Raw genomic sequence first — 18934 nt, forward strand, 5'->3', positions numbered from 1 at the left:
TTTTAATTTTAAACATAAAATTAATATTAAGTTATTTATATCAATTAGATAAAATCAAAAATATCGAAAATTATGGTTTCAATAATGAACTGTTTTGTATCAATTTTTAGATTTTTAAAATTAAAATATAACAATTTTAAAATATATCTAAAATCATATTGAACTGAAACTTTAAGGTGTCAAATCGTGTTAACGGATCGTGTCAAAGTATGTCTATTATACTATATAGGTAAACCCTAATCCGATTAGTTGAACTTATCGTGTCAAAATTTTAAATCCTAATACGACCCATTAATATAACGTGTTGTGTTGTATCAACTCGTTTTGACCTATTAGTAAATATTATTAAATAAATTGACACGACACAATACGACCCGTTTCAAACTATTTATATAAATTGGTTAAATAGGCATGAAATTAACCTGTTTGACTTGATTAAATTTAACATAATTTTTTATAAATGTTAAAATCATAATATCTATAAAAATTATAAAACTAACTAAAAGTCCAAAATTATAATCTAAACAATAAAAATATCGAAATTAAAATTCTAACAATTTTACTTTTGGATATAAGGGTATAGTTATAACTTTAACTTTTTTAATTTATCATATCGGGTTAACCTATTATCTATCCGTTAAGTAATCGTATCTTAACGGGTTAATCTGTTTTTATTCGAATTCTTTAAAACTAAACCATAATCATCTATTATCGTGTCATGTTCGTGTTGGGTTAACGGGTCGTATGACATACTGTCACCCCTACCGAAACCCATTATACCCAATAAAATCATGCAATATCACCTATCTTTACTTTTTTTTGTTCTCTATCTTAATTGTTAGAATCGAAAGAGGGTACTAAATTTATGAATTTCGAATACTATACGGAGGATACAATAATAGAAACAATAGATTTCTAGGTAAGCTAACAAGATTTGCGGCTGAAAGCGGCCTGCATGCATGTCACAGCTAGATATGTGGTTGGTGATTGATTTTAGAGATGTAGCACTAGCTCGGTTTCGAGGAGAGCAAAATTTATTTTTATTTTATTTTTTTTATATTTTTAAATATATTTTTTAAAATTTATAATATCATTGAAATATAATTCTAAAATAATAAAAAAGTAATCGGAACTCGGAACACATTTGTCGGTGCATTTCGTTGATTTTAATCGTGCAAAAAGCGATACATATAGGTGAACCAAGCCTAGCCAGCTATATAGGTTTTAAATGACTATCACTTTAATTGTAGCAGAAACTGTCCAGCTAACACGTGATTCCAAGGGGAAGGAGTCTAAAGGCCGTAGAATACGCAAATTCTGTTAGGTTTGGATAGCGACATCAGAATTTTTAATTTTAGATAAAAATTTAAAATATTTTATTATTATTATTATTATTATTATTATTATTATTATTATTATTTTAAAATTTAAAAAAATTAAATTATTTATTATATTTTATATAAAAATTTAAAAAAATTATAATGATGAAATGGAAATTTTATATTTAAAATAAGAATTTTAAACTACTAAACCTCCATATATATTAATATATGGTTTATTATTTTTATTATTTTATTTAAAAATATATATTTATCATCTTATGTTATATATTAATATATGGTTTTTTATTTTTATTTTTTATTTAAAAATATATATTTATATAGAAATATATACGTATTTAAATATAAAAATAAAAATAATAAATCACATATTAATATATAATATAATAAATAATTATAAATAGAATTTTTGCCAACGAGGAGTCCGGTGGCGGTTGAGGCCATTTACTCTCGACATATGGATGGATGGATCAAAGACTTTTTACAACATATATTATCTAGTTGCCTCTGTATATATTAATAATGAACAATGCTACATATATTAGCAGGTATACCTGAATGATCTCCACGTGCTTAATTTCAGAGTAACCCCTGGATGCAAAAGAAGTAGAAATATAAGCCAGGTTGGAGCCACTGTTGATTGTCAATCCTAAACATGACTTCCAACTGAAACATAGCGATTATTTGGATGGTCGGTCGGTCGATCGAACTGTACGTAACAGCCTGGCTCTGATCTAATATACGTACATGGAGTGGGCAGGTGGCCACAGTTGCTTGCGGTCAGGTGTCCTGCACGTACTCTGGTCCACTCCATTTCAAATGCGGCTAGACTTTAAGCATATCATGGGCGGCCACATGTCTTCAAAACAGTGGGAAAAAAACACAATACAACTCAACCCAATAGAATTCGATACATCTCAGGATATCATGGTATCACTTGCCCAACTAGCAAAACTCATATGTATTGTGTTGGCAACACAAATCAACTCATACAACTAGCAAAACTGAACACGCTTCAGATGCTTTGAACTACCAATTACAAGCTTCAGATGCTACCCCAAGTACTACTTCATCTTCAATGTCATTGTTATCTTCATCATTATCAGGTCTTATATCAACAAAATCGTTATCCAAGAGCTCTATGTCGGAATCCATGCCAACTCAAGTGGAGGAGTTTCCTTAGCAACCATTATAAAAAATGTTGGTTGAATATTAGTAAGTACTGAAATGTATGTGTTTATTACATATAATGGAAATATATAATCTTTCATAAGAGAGAGCTAATAAATATAATTAATGGATCGAAAACAGACTAAGAAAGAAATAATAAGCATAAGCAAACCAACAAACAAATAACTACTACTCCAAATGGATACTACCAGCAAACCAACAATAAGCATAAGAATTGAAGCATGAAAATAGAGAAATTCAACAATTACTACCAATCAAACTATCAATCTAGGAACATATCTCAAGAAAATCATAAAATAGAAAAAGTCTAAAATTAAGGAAACTGAAAACACCAAACAATCATAACGAGGAACATGTCTAAAGAAAATGTCTAAAAACAAATAATAAGCATAAGAATGAAGCCAAAACTTTTTCTTTTTTTGTAGCAAATGTGTGTTATAATACAAATTTACAACTGCGCGCCCTACACAAAGTTTGAAGGAACACAAGTTTTTAAGACATTTTTTTTAATAGTTTACACAAAGAAAATTACCAAGATAGGGTAAATGATGAAAAAAAAAAAACAATAGACACGCCAAGAAAATTGTTACGAGGAATATAAACGATCGATGCTAATGCTACCAAGAAACGATGCTATGGTTTATCTACGGAGACCAAAACCAAAACGATGCTATGGTTTTGGTTAACCAAAATTAAAAAATTCATCTTATCTCATTTCATCTCAACTCATCATTCTAACATTTTCAAATTCTTATACAAAATATAATAAATAATTTAACTTTTTTAAATTTCAATACAAAATTAATATTATAATAATATTTTATTCATTACTATTTAAAACATCTCATCTCATCTTATCTAACCAAACGGGCCATAAATTTATTTGTTCTGACTTTGTAAAAGTAAAAAGAATCACAACTCTAGTACCTTTAAACGAAATCAAAGTCGGTACCTTCAGACGACTTTCACAACCAAACCCAAAACAATGATAGATACTGCTTCTTCATTTACTGAAAAAAGGAAAGGGTAGTGCTCCCAGCCGGTCGGGTGGGAATTAAGCATTTACACCTGCCAATCAGGTGCTGCCACATAGGTGTCTTAAGAAAGTGGACGTTGCACCCGCATAAAGGTGATGAACCGACGTCCCTCTCCTTCTCTCTCCCTTCCCCCATCTGCACTGAACTGACGTCCCTGCACTGAACACACCCAGATCTCACCCCTACAAAAATTGGTCATCTAATCTTGCCCCCAGAAAAATCGCCATCGCCCTTAAAGAACCCAAACAAATCAGAGAGAGAGAACCCATAAACCCAAACAGATTAGAAAAATCGTTATCATTCTTGGTTGCTACACATTAAGAAAAATCGCCATCGCCGATACTCCTTGCTATAGGTTTCTTCTCAGATCTATACTCCACCTACAGATATCAGCAAAGTTTTCACCTTTTGATTGTATCTCTTGTTCTCCCTTTTTTAAACTTCTTATATGTCCTTTAGAAACAATGAGTTTTCACCTTAAGTAGAGTCTACCCATATGTTGCATTTTTGTGTACTTCTTCTTGCTTGAAACTAAGGGTGTCCCAATTGAAGAGATGGGCAAGGTTTGGAAGACTCACGACTCACTAGTACTGGTCCAAATTCATGAGTGAGGATGAGCACCCTAACGTCTATATGGGTATGGCGGCAACCGAGGATATAAAAAATGTGTGATTCTTCCTCTATTTTTAGTTCAATGTTTGAGTAGCAATACATACTATTTGCGCTAGGAGAGCTGATCTCGTCAGAATATTTCATTGAAATCATGTTCCGATGGAAGGGGAGATGAAGGGTTTTGAAGGGAAGGGGGTTGTGATTCCTGCATGCGGGTGTACGTGTCTAGAGCCTGCATCTCCTACGTGGTCATTGGTTATTGATTGGTGTCAAAATCAGATTTATACCCAACCGGCCTTGAGCTTTTCTCAAAAGGAAAATACTAAATTTAGTTGAAAGAGAAATATGCACAACATAGAATATTAGAATTTAACATGAGGAATAATACCTGCACAACATATTTCATAACATATATTTTAAGATGAAAATATTTTTGTAAAGTAATATTCTTTTTATAAAATATTTTTTTGTTTTAAAATATGATTATGTAATGTGTGGTAAAAAATGATGTGTTTCTTATTTTTTATAGAATATTGCTATAGTGCCGCCCTCAATGACAGTCGGGCGGGCCCTCTAGGTAGAACTTACATTTTTAATTTCTTTAGCTTTTTTTATTTATATTTTTTAACACTTTTAAATATTTTTAAAAAATAAAAAAAAATCAATATACTAATAATCACTTTTTTAATTAGTAGGTAAAAAAAAAATAAATAAATACACGAGCGGTCAAAATGAGAGAGCAAGATGGAGGGGTAAAGTAGCATTATTAATTTTTATATTATTATAATGAAAAATTATATTCATCATTCCCACACACCACGCACCATATTAATTATTATTATTATTTTTATTTTTTTCTTACAAAATGTGTGGTATATGAATAATGAGTAGAATAATTTAATTAGTTAAGAAGAGTAAAGTCAAAATTGTTTTATTTTTTTTTTAAAAAAAAAAAGTATAGATAAATGGAGATGAATAATACTAAATCTTTATTACAATTAGGGCGATTCCGTTGTAGTCTAGTTGGTTAGGATACTCGGCTCTCACCCGAGAGACCCGGGTTCAAGTCCCGGCAACGGAAATAGAATTTTTTTTCAATCGGGGGATCACTCGGCGGGAATGTTAACCTTATTCTTTTTATTTTTCATCTATGTTTGGATATTCCCGAGTCCCCGATCAATGGATAATCGAATCGAATGCTGAAATCAAACAGAACCGACTGTGCTTGTTCTGCGAATATTCGTGCTGCTTGGTCTGAGTTCTTTCGTCTCCTCATGATTTTGATTGGTGCTCATGGATTGCTTTTCTGGAAGCTGTTCGTGCTGATTCGATTGTTCCAGAAAGTGGAACACCCCCAACCAAGTAATTCTCTGTCTGCCCACGCGCGTTTATTAAGATTATTTTTTCTTTTGCTTTTTTTCAGCTCTGTTTTTATCGGTATGCCGATGAAAGAAGACTTGGTATTTTATAGATAAAAAAGCCATCATTTTCATAATTTTCTAGAGAAGATATTGTTAAATATTTTAACATGAATATTAATAAACGGATCTTCGATTTCATATGATCCACAATAATAAACAGTAATAAATGCGTATCTTTCTCCATCAGTTTGATGAAGAATTAAATCTGAATATGAGAGAAGGATCACCCTAGCAACTTCGCCTCACAAGTGTCTCACGATGGCAAAAGGCACTCTTATGTTGTAGGTGAGAACCTTTTAATCCCTCAGTGCTATTTATAGATTTCTGACCATCAAGAAATCTAAGAGTTTGTATCTGACTATAACTAGAGATAGAGTTTTAATCTTATCTCTTAAGATTTCTCTTATCCCGTTATCACTCATCTTGAATCTGATAGACTTGAGCTATTTCAAATTCTATTAAGATGGGTGTGTGGGACATAGAGTTTAAATAAAACTCTTACATTTTCCCACTTGGCCCATACGCCCATAAAATAATATTTTCCGTTCATGGGTTTATTACAGGAATTAACCATACTGCACAAATTCATTTCCTGAAACTTTCATAGCTCAAAGTACATTACATGAGTTCTGTAATATCAATGTTAAATCAACTACTGATGCGAGTCATGGCGGTCCTTTGTTATATAATCAACAAATTCCCTTCCATGTACCACAACACCAGCAACCAATTTTACATGATCTTTAATTGGGATAATTAAGGCTAATACCGTAATGCCTTGGGTTCCAATTCATGTCTGTTGTAGACATTATCTTGTCACCATTCTTCCAAACCATTCAATGTACAAAGAATTGGAAAGACAAGAAAACAGAAGGATACACAGTTGCATATAAATGCCAATCAATTTTTGAATGGAAATTTACCACATATTGATGAGTTATGTTTATCCTTGTCTGAATGACCTCGTTTTGTTTTCCTTTTACGTGAATTTTGATGTGAAGCAAAATGTGTGCGGCAGGGTTCCCCAGATCATGAGAGTTGGGAAATCTATTGAACTGATTATGGCGAGTTTTCAGCTTTTGAGTGAACTAGATAAGGTGTTAATCAATTGTCTTGTCCGCTTTTGTTTCAATATATTTTTCTGATTTAAAAGCTACATTCGCAAATTCCACGTAACTCTAAAATGCAGCGTTACCCTCGGGTGTATTTATCTGTGATTCAGATGAATCCAAATCATCATCTAATGCTCCGTTTGATCAACTGGTCGTACGGAGATTATGGCTCTGCTTAATGTTTTTCCTCATCCTTTTATTATAACGCACATGCATGTTATTTCAATGCATATGTCTTACTTGATAATCAAACTTGGTGTCTGCTTGCAAAAAACTCTGGTTGTATGGTATATTTGACTTCTCTGTGAGCTTCCTGAGGGAATCTTTGCTCAACATACTTCTGGTATGCTCGTCCTTCAACCCATGAAGATTAAGGGATTATTTTTATTTCTTCCATTTTCAGTACATGGTCATCGAGCCATTTTTATATCACGTCTCTTGCATTGTCTTGCTTTACACTCTGTTTTCTCTTACCAATTCCTCGTGTTGGGAGGCGCTATTCCATGCTTATTTGTGGGAATGTGAGGATTCTATGTTCGGAATTTTTGGAACCCTTAGAACATAAACCTCATTGAAACAAAAATGGTTATGTTTGGAAAAAAATAATCCTTTTTTTCTTTTCTCCGATCATTCACAAAAGGCTCATCTACACCTAATCCCCAATACCAATTCCATCAGGACAAAAGAATACTGCTACACTCTTTCCTTTTCTCTCCATGTGTTCCTCCCCTCTTCACACCAATCGAACCCATTTTATCCATAGCCGCGGCAAAAGCTTGAAAGAACTTTTGCTTATCCTTTGCCAAAGTTTGAACAATCGATTTGGTTCGGGGGTCCAAAAATAAAGCTTGGTCAGAGGCTAGTAAGCCTAGTTTACCGATCAAATTCCCATAGTAAGCGTGGTCGAACAAGAATGGGGTGGTAACATCAAATGGAGCAACAATGTCTTTGTTGCCACCAAAATGGGGGCATGACATTCTGAGTGCCTTGAGGAGTCTTGGATCGATGGCTGGGTCAGGCTGCTTGGTGCCATGATAGTCATACAGCCTGCTTATGAAGTTGTCACAGTGGGCAAACCCTATTGTATGTGCACCCGAGAGGACAACCAGGTCCTCTAGTGCTAGCCCTTTTGAGTTAAAGAGTTTGAGCAGCTCGTCGACCGTGGAATTTGCGCGCGGGATATTGGAGGGTACACTTGATGCCATTGATATTCTTCCATCCCACCTTCCTTTTTTCACTTGGTAGTAAGGGCCCCCGGCCTGCAGCACATAAATTGGATATCATTTGAGAAGTAAGGGTACTTGGATCGTGCTGTTTATGGAAAAAATATTAAAATATCTATGGTGCTTATTAATTATTGAAGAGGGTTGGAGATAAAAAAATCAAGTATTCAAGTGTAGAAAAGACAAAAGGTTTCACAGTGGACCGGCCAGGCTAGGTCTAGTAAAGGGCAACCAAGCTCCACACAGATAGAAGTATGTCCACTTCCTTAATATGGAATAAGTCTTTGGCACACGAACTGAACAAAACCATGTTTCAGCCATCAAACTACAGCAAGGGAGGCGAAGTGATTGGGTTAGAAAACAAATTAGTCAGAGGTTAACAAATTTCTATGAGACAATTACGTTCTTCTTTACTGATGCATTTTGCATTCCTATGATACAGATACGGACGAATAGTACTGGACCAGTTTAAAGCCAATAAAGGCGGGCTGGCATGTAGCGAGGGCGAAGTGATTGATCTAGAGTCTAGACGTTCATAACGACTGACAATCACTAGTTTTGGAGGTAATTGTCAAAACCAAGACGAAATAAATATAACGACAAATTACGCACATGGTCATGGAACCCTGCATTAATCCAGCTGTAACTTGTTTATTTGCTTTCTTTACAAACAATGGCTAAATAGTAAATACACCTTCTCTCAATATCTTTCTACTTTGTAAGCCTCGTCCGTATCCAAAAACATATCATGACGATGAAGAAAAATGGGAAAAAAAAAAATGAAAGAAGTACCGGAAAAAATCAATGCAAGAGATATTGTTGCAGAATGTGCTACACTCGAGGACAAATCTTCTTTTGACACGCAAAAGCTGTTTATAGACCCAACAATGGACAAGGCCAGGTCTTCATAGAGGTTTTTTCTATTCGATTAACCAGAGTTTATGATCAGTTGAAAAACTAGCTCAGGTATGTGACGAGATCTCCTGATTCCTCGGCTTTTATATTTCCTAGATCTATATTGAATAAAATCGCAAGGAAAGCGTCGTTCTTGTACACCAAGGTACCCGCACATGCCTGCCATTACTGGTTCTTTCTAGACCATTAACTCATGAGTTATGGAGTGCGGTGTATATTCACCATTTGGAGTCAAATTGTGGACGCATTTTTTTAATGCTCAAATTGAGCATAGAGGAGTAGTAAATAATAAGATACGATATTTCTTAGAACTGAAGGGTTCTAGCATTTACGGCGTAACGGCAGGACTTGCGGCAAATACCTCCATGTTTTCCCTTTTACCCTCCAAGAAGAACACTTGCATTAACTCATATGCAGCAAACTTCGAGATCGGGAAAGTGAAAATAAAATGATCACAAAGAAAGTGAACAGAAAGGAGTCACTCACCAAATGCACGTAGTCTCTGGCTGCAATTGCCAGAATGTCCGCACAAGACACAACACCAGGGCACTTGCTCTCTACCAAGACTTTGGCCTTGCTTATGGTTTCAAACCCCTCCGCCCTTAGGTCCTTATTATCCTCTGCATCCTTCTCCGCCAACATTTTGCTTCCCGGCTTCGATGATATCAATATTGATGCATCACAGCCCTTCCATCCACCCATGCATAAATTGAGAAAACAAATACTCAACACTTCGATTTCATGTCAAACAAAATGCATTGAATGAACACATTCTCATCTAAGATGCATCAGGGCGATGATTATAGTATCATATTAAAAAAGGGGCATGCATGCATGCAAAATCAATGCATTCTGAGGAATCCTGCAGCTCACTTCTACAAAGCAGTCATGGAAGAAGAGACGAATGGTAGCAGGCCCGGAGACTGGTTCTTCTTTGAACTGTTGGCTGGTGACGGACCCAATAAGCTGCTCGAGTTGAGGGCATGATTTGGCGTAATAATCGACGGAGAGTTGCCTGGTTTTACGAGTGGTATTTGACAGTTTGGCTGCACAATTTGAAGGGTAGGGAGTAAGCAGGAAGACGATGAGAAAACAAGTGAAAACAAAGATAGACGAAGAAGCAGAAGAAGAAGATACAGCCATGGTTTGGAGTATGGGGTAGCTAAATTAGGACAAAAAAAGATGAGTGGGAGTATAAACAGGAAGACCGGGTGTGAAGGTTTGGGAGAAATTGCCATGTGAAAAATAGAGAGAATCAAGACCCGTGAAGCCCAAAAGGCCAAAACATTCAGGGGGGATGCTGTGGAGGAAGAGAGAGATGATGTTGTAGGGGGTAGACCAGATACGGCGAAGGGAAAAACATGATGTTGAAAAGGTTCAGAAAGAGCCAAAAGAAAGCCTCTTTTAAATTACTTCAACAAATTTAAGCTGGATCCAACCTGATATGGTTTGGTGACAATCGGTTTCATGTTTGGGGGCTTCAAAGTCAAATAAAAAGGTGAGATCTGATATCTAGATATGCTTGTTCTCTCACGGTATACCAAACAATACTTATTATTTAGGATGCGAGATCAGAATCATCAGATTACTCATGGGTATGGTCAATTTATTGTCATGCCCAAATCAATCTTGGTTTTAGACAAAATTATGACCTAGCAAGCATCTTAGGGCTTTCTTTTATTAAATAGTAATAAAAATATAGGTAAAAAGTAATAATAGAATATTAAATAATAATAAAAATTAATAAATAATATGTAATAAGTAATTATAAAATAATAAATAATAGTAAGTATGCTGATGACTGTTAGGTATTCTCGGTACCAAAAGCTAAAAGTCTCTTTTTGGGGCCACGAAAAGAAAAACCAAAGCGAGATGTTTATGTTTTTTACTCCAAAAAGAGAATGGTGTGCAGAAAGAACTGGTGGGAATAGTCAAAGAGTGAGCTACACGGGAATAGTCAAAGAGTGAGCTACACGCATGAGTTCTCAAATGCAGGCAGGCATGTGCAGCATCGGGGACCTCGACAAAAAAATAGGGTAATGCTACATATTCATGGAGATGAGAGCATTAATAGTATCCTTAACAAATTTTAACTAAAATTTAGTTAAAAAATCTATTTTTATAAATTTTAGTTAATTATTTTTTACAATACTAAATAATAGACTCAATAAATTTCTTATTATTCTATTAAAATATTAATTTTAAACTTTAGCTAGTCTCTTTTATTTAATAAATTTAACTAATTATATAACTAAAAGTTAAATTTACTATTTATTTATTAAATTTATCGTAGTATTTTATTTTACACTTTAATTATTTTTTAATTAAAATTTAATTTTATTAAGTCTACTGCTAATGCTCTGAATGGCGAGTTTACTTTTACCTTTTTAAGCCGGCAGCATGTGGAGCAAGCCTTTTGCTGTGAGAACGGCAAAAGCTGGTGGACCATATTGTAGTGTCGTTCCTGGCATTAATTGGTACGGACCAGATTTATAGCCCCGAAACTCCTCCGGTTGCCATTCAACTTGGGAAGGATTTTGTCTTGTTATGGGTAGAAGGCCTGAATTTAGCGAATCTGTCATCCATATTTAATGGGATTTTTATCATATTTTATCAATAAACTTCATAACCATTTGAAAAAGTTATTATTTTTTAATTCACTGAATACATACATAAAATACCCTCCAATTTTAAGGTTATAAATGTTTGATCGTATGGGTTTGTTTCCAGGTATATTTTATTTGTAAGTAATGCAATGGATTGACTTCTCAGAGTGCTGCTTAGCATTGCAAACGCACGAGAGCCAAGGAGTAACAAGAAATTGAATTCTTCCCTGTGTTTTGTTCATGTGCGAGCTCATTGTCAACCGCTGAGTTTTGTGTGTTTCCCATTAATTTGTTTTGTTTTTCCTCCTTGTTCATTTCATTTGTCTTGTTGTTTTCCTGCTACCTTGAGGGCCTAGAAACTAATGATCATGGGTCAAAACAAGAAGCAGAAAAGCAGAAACTCTTTTTTCACTCTCCTCCAAAACGTTATCGACGCCAAGTAAAGCTGGCCATTCCGTGTTAGCTAAAGCTTATCAAACAGTTCATTTTCGGATTTGATAAACATTTTTCTCCACTTCTCTCCTACTTTGGCCGTCCAGTACCACTGCCCTTGACGCTAGGCTAGTCTACCACTCCCATTGAAAAAGGTAGCAAAACCACGACGTTTTGTGATGCGGATTTGAGAAAATTGTCATCCACAATAATTCTTCCTTATTGACCTATATCTCTCTCTCTAAATCATATTTCCTTTATACATGGTACAAGGGAATGCTTATGAATCTTTCAATTTTAATTCTTTATCAAAGCAAAGAAAAACCAAAGTGGAAAGAGGACAAAGGAAGGGCAGCTATGATATTCCTTTTGGAAAATAATCTACTTATAACTATTTTGTAACCACTTTACCACTCTATATAGAATGAAGGGTAATTTTATAATATTGAGATTTATTTGAAATGAAATAAAATGATTATATTGATTGATTGAAAATAAATTATAAAATAGTTGTAAAAAAGTTTTAGGTATATTATTACCCATTCGTAATTTCCTTATGTCATTTTGCAGAAACCCATAATCTACTAATTTTATCTATATTTTTTTAGAAGTATTTTAAAAAGTTTTCATAAAAATAAACATATAAATTGACGTGGACACATTTAATCTACTTGATCTATTTTATAATAAAAATAATTTTATAATTTGACGTATTATATCAAGTCACGTTAGTTCACGAGTTTATTTTTATATAAGATCTTTGTAGTTAAATTACTTTTAAATTTTAATAATGATTTGTACAAGTTTAAAATAAATAAGCCATGTGCAATCATTTTGTAAAAATTAAATCTCATCATGAAAAAATAAAAATAAAAAATCTATGCTTTTTGAGGGAAACTTATTTATTTTTTTTAACAAAAAAATTGCACAAGAGTCGCACACTTTAAACTTACATTAGCATTATTATTATTTTATTATTATTATTATTATCAACAGCTTTTTATCTTTCCTTAACTGAAGCCTGAATTCTTTTGTATCAGATCTAACATCGATTTCCAAGTACTTCGTACAGATGCGTACCATAAAGGAAAAAAAAATGATGGTTGGTTGGGATTGCCCGTCAACTGCAGTGTGCACTCTCATCTTCTAACGTCAGCACCTGGACTGTATTTTCCAAAGTCCAGCCCACTCTGTTCAGCTCATTCGGCCCTGCGAAGCCCAGCCGTTCTCCTACTGAAAACGCACCTATCTGGGGGGAGTTCGGTCCGGTTCGGTTCGGTCCGGGAAGGTTTTGTGGACCGGACCGAACCTATTCGGTCCAGGGTTTTCTCACCCTGGACCGGACCGAACTCCCTCAGGACCGGTCCGGTCCGGTCCTATTCGGTCCGGTCCGGTCCGGTCCATTCGGTCCGGTCCGGTCCGGTCCATTCGGTCCAAGGTTGACTTTTTTTTTTTTTTTTTTTTTTTTTTTTTTTTTTTTTTTTTTTTTTTTTATCTAATGACATTTTTTTTAATACTTATGTAATTATATTGTAATATATTTAATATATATATATATAGTATACTATTATATATATATATTAGTAATATGCTAATACTATTAGTCTATTAGTAATAATACTATAACTAATAACTATATGTAATAATAGTTATAGTGATAACTATATATGTAACTATATGTAATACTAATAATTAATACTATTAGTCTATTAGTACTAATAACTATACTAGTATTAATAACTATACTAGTACTAATACTATAACTAATAACTATATATAATGATAGTAATACTATATGTAATACTATATTAAATAATAGTAATACTCTTATTACTAATACTCTATGTAGTTATAGTGATTTAATACATATTATAACTATAGTCTATATTAGACTATTAATATTTTTTTATACCATATATAATTATATAATTAATTATATACAACTATTATATAAATAATATATATAAATATATTTTTTTTTAATTTCTATTCGGTCCGGTTCGGTTCGGTCCGGGGTGAAAAACTCCCGGACCGGGACCGGACCGAATCCTCTCGGTCCCTTAAAAATTAGACCGGACCGGACCGGACCGGTCCCAATTCGGTCCGGTTCGGTTCGGTCCAAACAGTGCCGGTCCGGTCGGTTTTGCCGGTCCGGACCGGCCGATACTCACCCCTACACCTATCCGCTCTTATGTTATTGCTACCTTCTGTACCCGGTTTGTCTCGGCCATCTCCCTCGAAGGCAAGATTCGTGTCTCGTACACCAACCGTTTGATCAAATTCTTCAACAAGCACGACATCGTCTCCCTTGACTTATATTTGCTAGCTCTGGAGCGACGAGTCGTGGTCATAAATAGAACCTCAAACCACAGTAACTCGTCCGCACTCATTTTCAACCCCAACTCACATCCGGTTACCATTTCAATAGCATCGTATGATCAGTTTCAAGCTCTAGCATTTAAAGCCTCCCAAGCAATTCATTTCTGACGAAGTTTACGTTTTGAGTCTTTGACCATGCAACGCTTGACATCAAGAATTTTAAGGACTGCGGCTTCTTATTCTACATCAACAACTCTACTCAACCATGCGTCATCGAGCTGTGTTGTCCAGAAACAGTCTTCCCGTGCCTTGTCTTTTCAACCAAATCTCCGAAAACTGCAAGAAATAGCCATCCCGGGAGATTTTGTGAAATGGGGGTCTCTTGGTTTCTTTAGGACTTCTAGGTTTGCTACTGGGTTCGCGCCATTACAGCCGAAGCCGTTAGACTCGATTATGGATATCGAGAGGGTCAAGGATCGCTCGGCCGAGGACATCGCCTCGATTTGGGATGATGTAATGTCACATATTCTCAATTATATTTTCATTGACCATGACTTGAATTTGCTAACCTTGCTTGCTGAAGGAATAATATCAAGCTTATTTTAATGATGCACTGTAAATGTATCCGATACGGTTCTCATTGATTTACTCTGATAGAGATAGATGGAAAAGATCCGGAAAAACTTATATTATGTTTTGGGAGTTTTATTATGTGTAGTATGGCGTGTCCCATTACTCTAGGGGTTGAGGGCTAGGCCAAATTTAGGCCATTAACCCCCCTTTGGCTAATTTTACTCCCTCAATATCAAGGATTTCTTATAGCAAATTGGTCAGTGTTGGCTTAAGATAAAAGACTAGTACAGGTTCATTTTAGGGTCTTTAATGGAGTGCGATTAGATTATTTTTTTCTGTATATTTTAGCTTTCTACTCTTTGGTGTCGTTACCTTCCCTTTTGAGATCCCAAAAGCACATTTGAAAAATCAAAATATGTTTCTCTTTTGTTTCTTGGGAAAGAAAATATCTTTGTGTACATGACTCATCTTTGATTCTTATTTGCTTACTTCTGAGCCTATTCACATTGTGGTTAAAAGTAGAACAGGTCTTGTTGAATGCACTTTATTTCCTTGAACAGCTATATAACTCCGCAGAGTGGCGTCTGAGGATTTCCTTTCTGCTGTCAATCTCTACAAATGGTCGTTTTGAGTCTCTTTAGCCTGGACTATGCCTTCATGTTATTTTGGGAAAAAGAGATCTCTTATGGCAACTAGCATTTTCATGAGTGAATTGATTGTACCTTTGTTATTTTGAAATAAAACTGTAACAGCATAGAACTCTAGGACCTTATCTTATAGATACTTTTTTCAATGTATGTAATTAGTTATATTTGGATGTGTTATGTCTTTCAGTATCACTTGGGAAGAGGCCATATTGGGGCATCTATGAAAGCAAATCTTTATTACTTGTTGGAGCAAAGAGCTGCAGATTGGTAATCCATTTTGATGACGTTTTGTGTCCTTTGGAACCTTTTTTATAATTAAATTCCTACTTATAAAAAAAAAAAAATGATGTTTACATTTTACGTGTGTCCTCTTTCTATATTTTGGCTAGTCATACTCCTATCTGTTTTTGCAGCCGGTATTTTGTCATTCCTTTGTGGAGAGGAAGTGGCTATACAACAATGTTTGCTCAAGGTTTGGTTTCTAATCACTGGCTTTATATCATACATTTTGTTGTTAATGATTGTTAGAGATTGCCTCTAGGTCAAAATTGATTTAGCATTATTCTAAACAGCAGCCGGTTTTATTTTTTACACCACACACCGGTTTAATTTTTCCACCTCACGGTTCAGTTTAAAACAAAAACCCACCTCCTCTGTGAAGCCACTTCTGCTAAAGACTCAAGAAGCGGAACAACCCACTCAGTTTGGTTCCCCGTGCGAATACCTCCCAATGCTAGAACCATAAGACTGAAAATGCATTTCCTAACGGCAATGATGATTTTCTCCAAGAATCAAAGACACACAAACTGTATCTAGATGTTGAAACCCACTTCCACGTGTGGGTATCAAGATCAATCTGAGGCAAGGAGAAGTTGAACTGGCCTCACCAAATGGGTTCTTCTCCCAAAAAAAAGAGCTCCCTTCCCATAAAAAAAAAAAAAAAATCTCCAGGTACAATGTAAGATGCAATTCCTCCCCTTGATTTGGAATGAGCTTTCACAGTTTTGGAGAAAAAGCCCCCAACAATCTCCAGTTGGTTTTGGAGATGCAATTCTTCCCCTTCATGGTTTTACTTTTACTCTCTCCCGCATAAAGAAAATGAAGAATTTGATGGCTGTTAATCTGCTAGATAGCCAGAGAGATTGTCGATGTTGGAAAAAAAATGGTGGGTTTGCATTAAAGGAGATGTTTTCAAAGAGTGGGTTTGTTTGAAAATGAGTGGGTTTACGTTTTGCTTTGAAAAAAAAAAACACGATGGAAGCATTAATTTGGTGTGCGGTGTATAAGGCTGTTGTATAGTAGTTCTCATTGATTTATGTGTTATTCACTTGACCTTGTTTGTTGAGTGGTATGCCTTTGGAGATGAAGTTATATGATTATTCACACTACCAGTCTATTTAGTTAATGCAAATGGAGCTTATCTTCTAGTTTGGGTCCCTGTCCTTAGAGGAACCTACTAGACAGATTTTTTTTAATGATTATTTATATTTGTTAATTTGGCCCTTAGTAGACTCAATAACAAGATATAAAAGTTAAATTTGTTTTTTTAACTGAGTATTATAATTGTCTGTTGCCTTTGCCTGGTTCCTTCTAATCTAAGTGTTCCATTGATGAGAAACGTTCCTGATTAGCGTACTCTGGGAAGAAAATTTCGAAAATGCTACTGTTACCAAAGTTCTTTCCCAGACTCATTTAGTCTATATTCCCTGTCAAGGTTGTGCCCCTAATTCTTTATTTTATCTTTTGCCAGTGTTTTTCCCCTAGAAAATTTAATTACATAAACCTTCTAGGGGCTATGTAGGAGTGCTTGTTTGAGGTAATACCATTAGCAGTCTTGTAAAGTGCTATTTTGACTAGTGCTTTCAAAATGTTTAAGAATGCTAAATGCATTTTCATTCTTACAGAATTGATATTTCCCATGGTACTCCTAAGATAGCTACAAGCACTCCTCTGCAGACTACATATCCAATTTAGTGGGACGCCCACATAATTTAAAATCACCATTAGACATAATGCTTTTCACATCAATGAAAAGAACCAACTCTAATGGAATTTTCGGCATAATTAAGAACGTGCCATTTAAAGTAGCAATTAAGACAAAAAAAGTCCAAAACAATAATCGTCACTATGCATATATATCTTTACGCATATTTAAGTAACTTGTGGTGCACAGTGCATGTAGATGGGAGCTGGTCAAAATCATTATGAATATTAGTGATGGATATTAAGATTGTTAGTTAATATCTTCATCTGCTACACAATCCATGTAAAAAACTATGCAATTGCAAGGAGAGATGATCTTTATACTGAGATCCTCCCCTTCTCTTATGGTGAAAAAGTTATCATAAGTTGTACATATCAAAAAGAAAGTTTTCATAAGTTGCATCAGCATCCGTGGCAATGTGCATTCAGTTCCTTGCTATGAATTTTTATGACGTCAATAACAGTGATAAAACTAATACTTCATGACTACCACTTTTTTGCTAATTCGCTCCTCTGTTCATTCAAACTTTTCTTGCAGTGCAGATGCCGCACATTATTTTCACAGGCCTTGAAGATTACAAGGCAAGAGGAACTCAAGCAACTCCCTACTTCACGGTTTCTTTTCACAAAGAATTTGCTGAAAGCAAGGACTTAGTACTTGTCCGCGGTGATGTTGTGTTCACAAGCAAGCTTAGTGACAAAGAGGCAGAATGGCTTCTGGAGACTGTCCAATCCTTTTATCTGAATGATATGAGGTACAAGCTGGTCGAGCGCTTCAACAAAGAAACCCATGATTTTGAGTTCAAGGATGTCTTGCAAGCACTAGACATGCCTACTCTGTGATCAGCCAAAAGACAAACTTTGGCTAATAAGAGGGTGAAAGAGAGAGGATTTTAGTCGGTAAAGGAATTGGCATCATTTAAAATGCAACGGGGACGTTGTCAGCATGCAATTCATGTTAAAAAGCGGAGTGAAGGTTCTGCTTTTTGATGCAATTGATGCAGTTCCTTTTTCTACCAGTCGAACTGCTGGTATTTAATTGTTTTTTTTTTTTTTAGCATTATTGTACTCTTGTGAGTATTTTGTTTTCGTTTTTTCCTTTACGTCACGTGCCTAAAAAAAGTGTTGCAACAAAGGGGGTTTTGGAATGGCATTTCAAACATACTCACTGCAATCGACTACAGTTTGAACTCATGGTAGAGAGGACGGAGCAATACAATTAAACAGGACGGAAAAGGGCACTTCGAAATGAATGCTTGCTTGTTTCAGATATTGTCTTACATTGAAAGAAGGAAAAATTGTCATTCGAGGGTGCGAGTTTGGTTACAATATTTTAAAAATTAAAATTTCATTGGAATTATACGATTGAAAAATTAATGGACAAGATGTTTTTAAGTGAAAAAATAATTAAGGTTTTTCATCCACATCTCTGTTGTTTTAAATTTTTTCAAGACGACGTATCCAGCGAAATTTTGAGGGAAGCCAAAGCTTAAGCTGCAGTGGAAATTCACGGAAAAAAACAC

General features: G+C 34.9%; 2 protein-coding genes and 1 non-coding gene across 3 annotated transcripts; 2 read left to right on the plus strand and 1 right to left on the minus strand.

Moving 5' to 3' along the window:
- The first annotated feature begins 5188 nt into the window (after positions 1 to 5188).
- On the plus strand, positions 5189 to 5261 carry TRNAE-CUC. Its single transcript has one exon. It is a non-coding gene; the product is annotated as a tRNA-Glu (tRNA).
- A 2043-nt stretch (positions 5262 to 7304) lies between these two features.
- Positions 7305 to 10338, minus strand: LOC122275434 (peroxidase 19-like). The gene is made up of 3 exons (XM_043084486.1): positions 9725 to 10338; positions 9338 to 9538; positions 7305 to 7972 (listed from the first exon to the last, which is right to left on the minus strand). The coding sequence occupies exons 1-3, from the start codon at positions 9992 to 9994 to the stop codon at positions 7388 to 7390; spliced, it is 1056 nt and encodes a 351-aa protein (XP_042940420.1). The 5' UTR covers positions 9995 to 10338; the 3' UTR covers positions 7305 to 7387.
- Positions 10339 to 14096: 3758 nt separating this feature from the next.
- LOC122275094 (ATP synthase mitochondrial F1 complex assembly factor 1-like) lies at positions 14097 to 18679 on the plus strand. The gene is made up of 4 exons (XM_043084043.1): positions 14097 to 14721; positions 15616 to 15695; positions 15842 to 15900; positions 17950 to 18679. Exons 1-4 carry the CDS (start codon positions 14404 to 14406, stop codon positions 18252 to 18254), a joined length of 762 nt encoding a protein of 253 aa, XP_042939977.1. The 5' UTR covers positions 14097 to 14403; the 3' UTR covers positions 18255 to 18679.
- Positions 18680 to 18934: the final 255 nt, after the last annotated feature.

This window comes from Carya illinoinensis, chromosome 9 (genome assembly GCF_018687715.1).
Source record: "Carya illinoinensis cultivar Pawnee chromosome 9, C.illinoinensisPawnee_v1, whole genome shotgun sequence".
Lineage (NCBI taxonomy): Eukaryota > Viridiplantae > Streptophyta > Magnoliopsida > Fagales > Juglandaceae > Carya > Carya illinoinensis.

What these genes read in the sequence shown, in the direction of transcription:
- LOC122275434 (XM_043084486.1), bottom strand. Translation starts at nt 9,994, where the DNA reads ATGGCTGTATCTTCTTCTTCTGCTTCTTCGTCTATCTTTGTTTTCACT. An exon ending in TCCATGACTGCTTTGTAGAA is followed by an intron (nt 9,539 to 9,724) that starts GTGAGCTGCAGG and finishes GGTGGATGGAAG; the next exon opens with GGCTGTGATGCATCAATATT. An exon ending in CCAGAGACTACGTGCATTTG is followed by an intron (nt 7,973 to 9,337) that starts GTGAGTGACTCC and finishes TATGTGCTGCAG; the next exon opens with GCCGGGGGCCCTTACTACCA.
- LOC122275094 (XM_043084043.1), top strand. Translation starts at nt 14,404, where the DNA reads ATGCAACGCTTGACATCAAGAATTTTAAGGACTGCGGCTTCTTATTCT. An exon ending in TCGCCTCGATTTGGGATGAT is followed by an intron (nt 14,722 to 15,615) that starts GTAATGTCACAT and finishes TATGTCTTTCAG; the next exon opens with TATCACTTGGGAAGAGGCCA. An exon ending in TACAACAATGTTTGCTCAAG is followed by an intron (nt 15,901 to 17,949) that starts GTTTGGTTTCTA and finishes CTTTTCTTGCAG; the next exon opens with TGCAGATGCCGCACATTATT.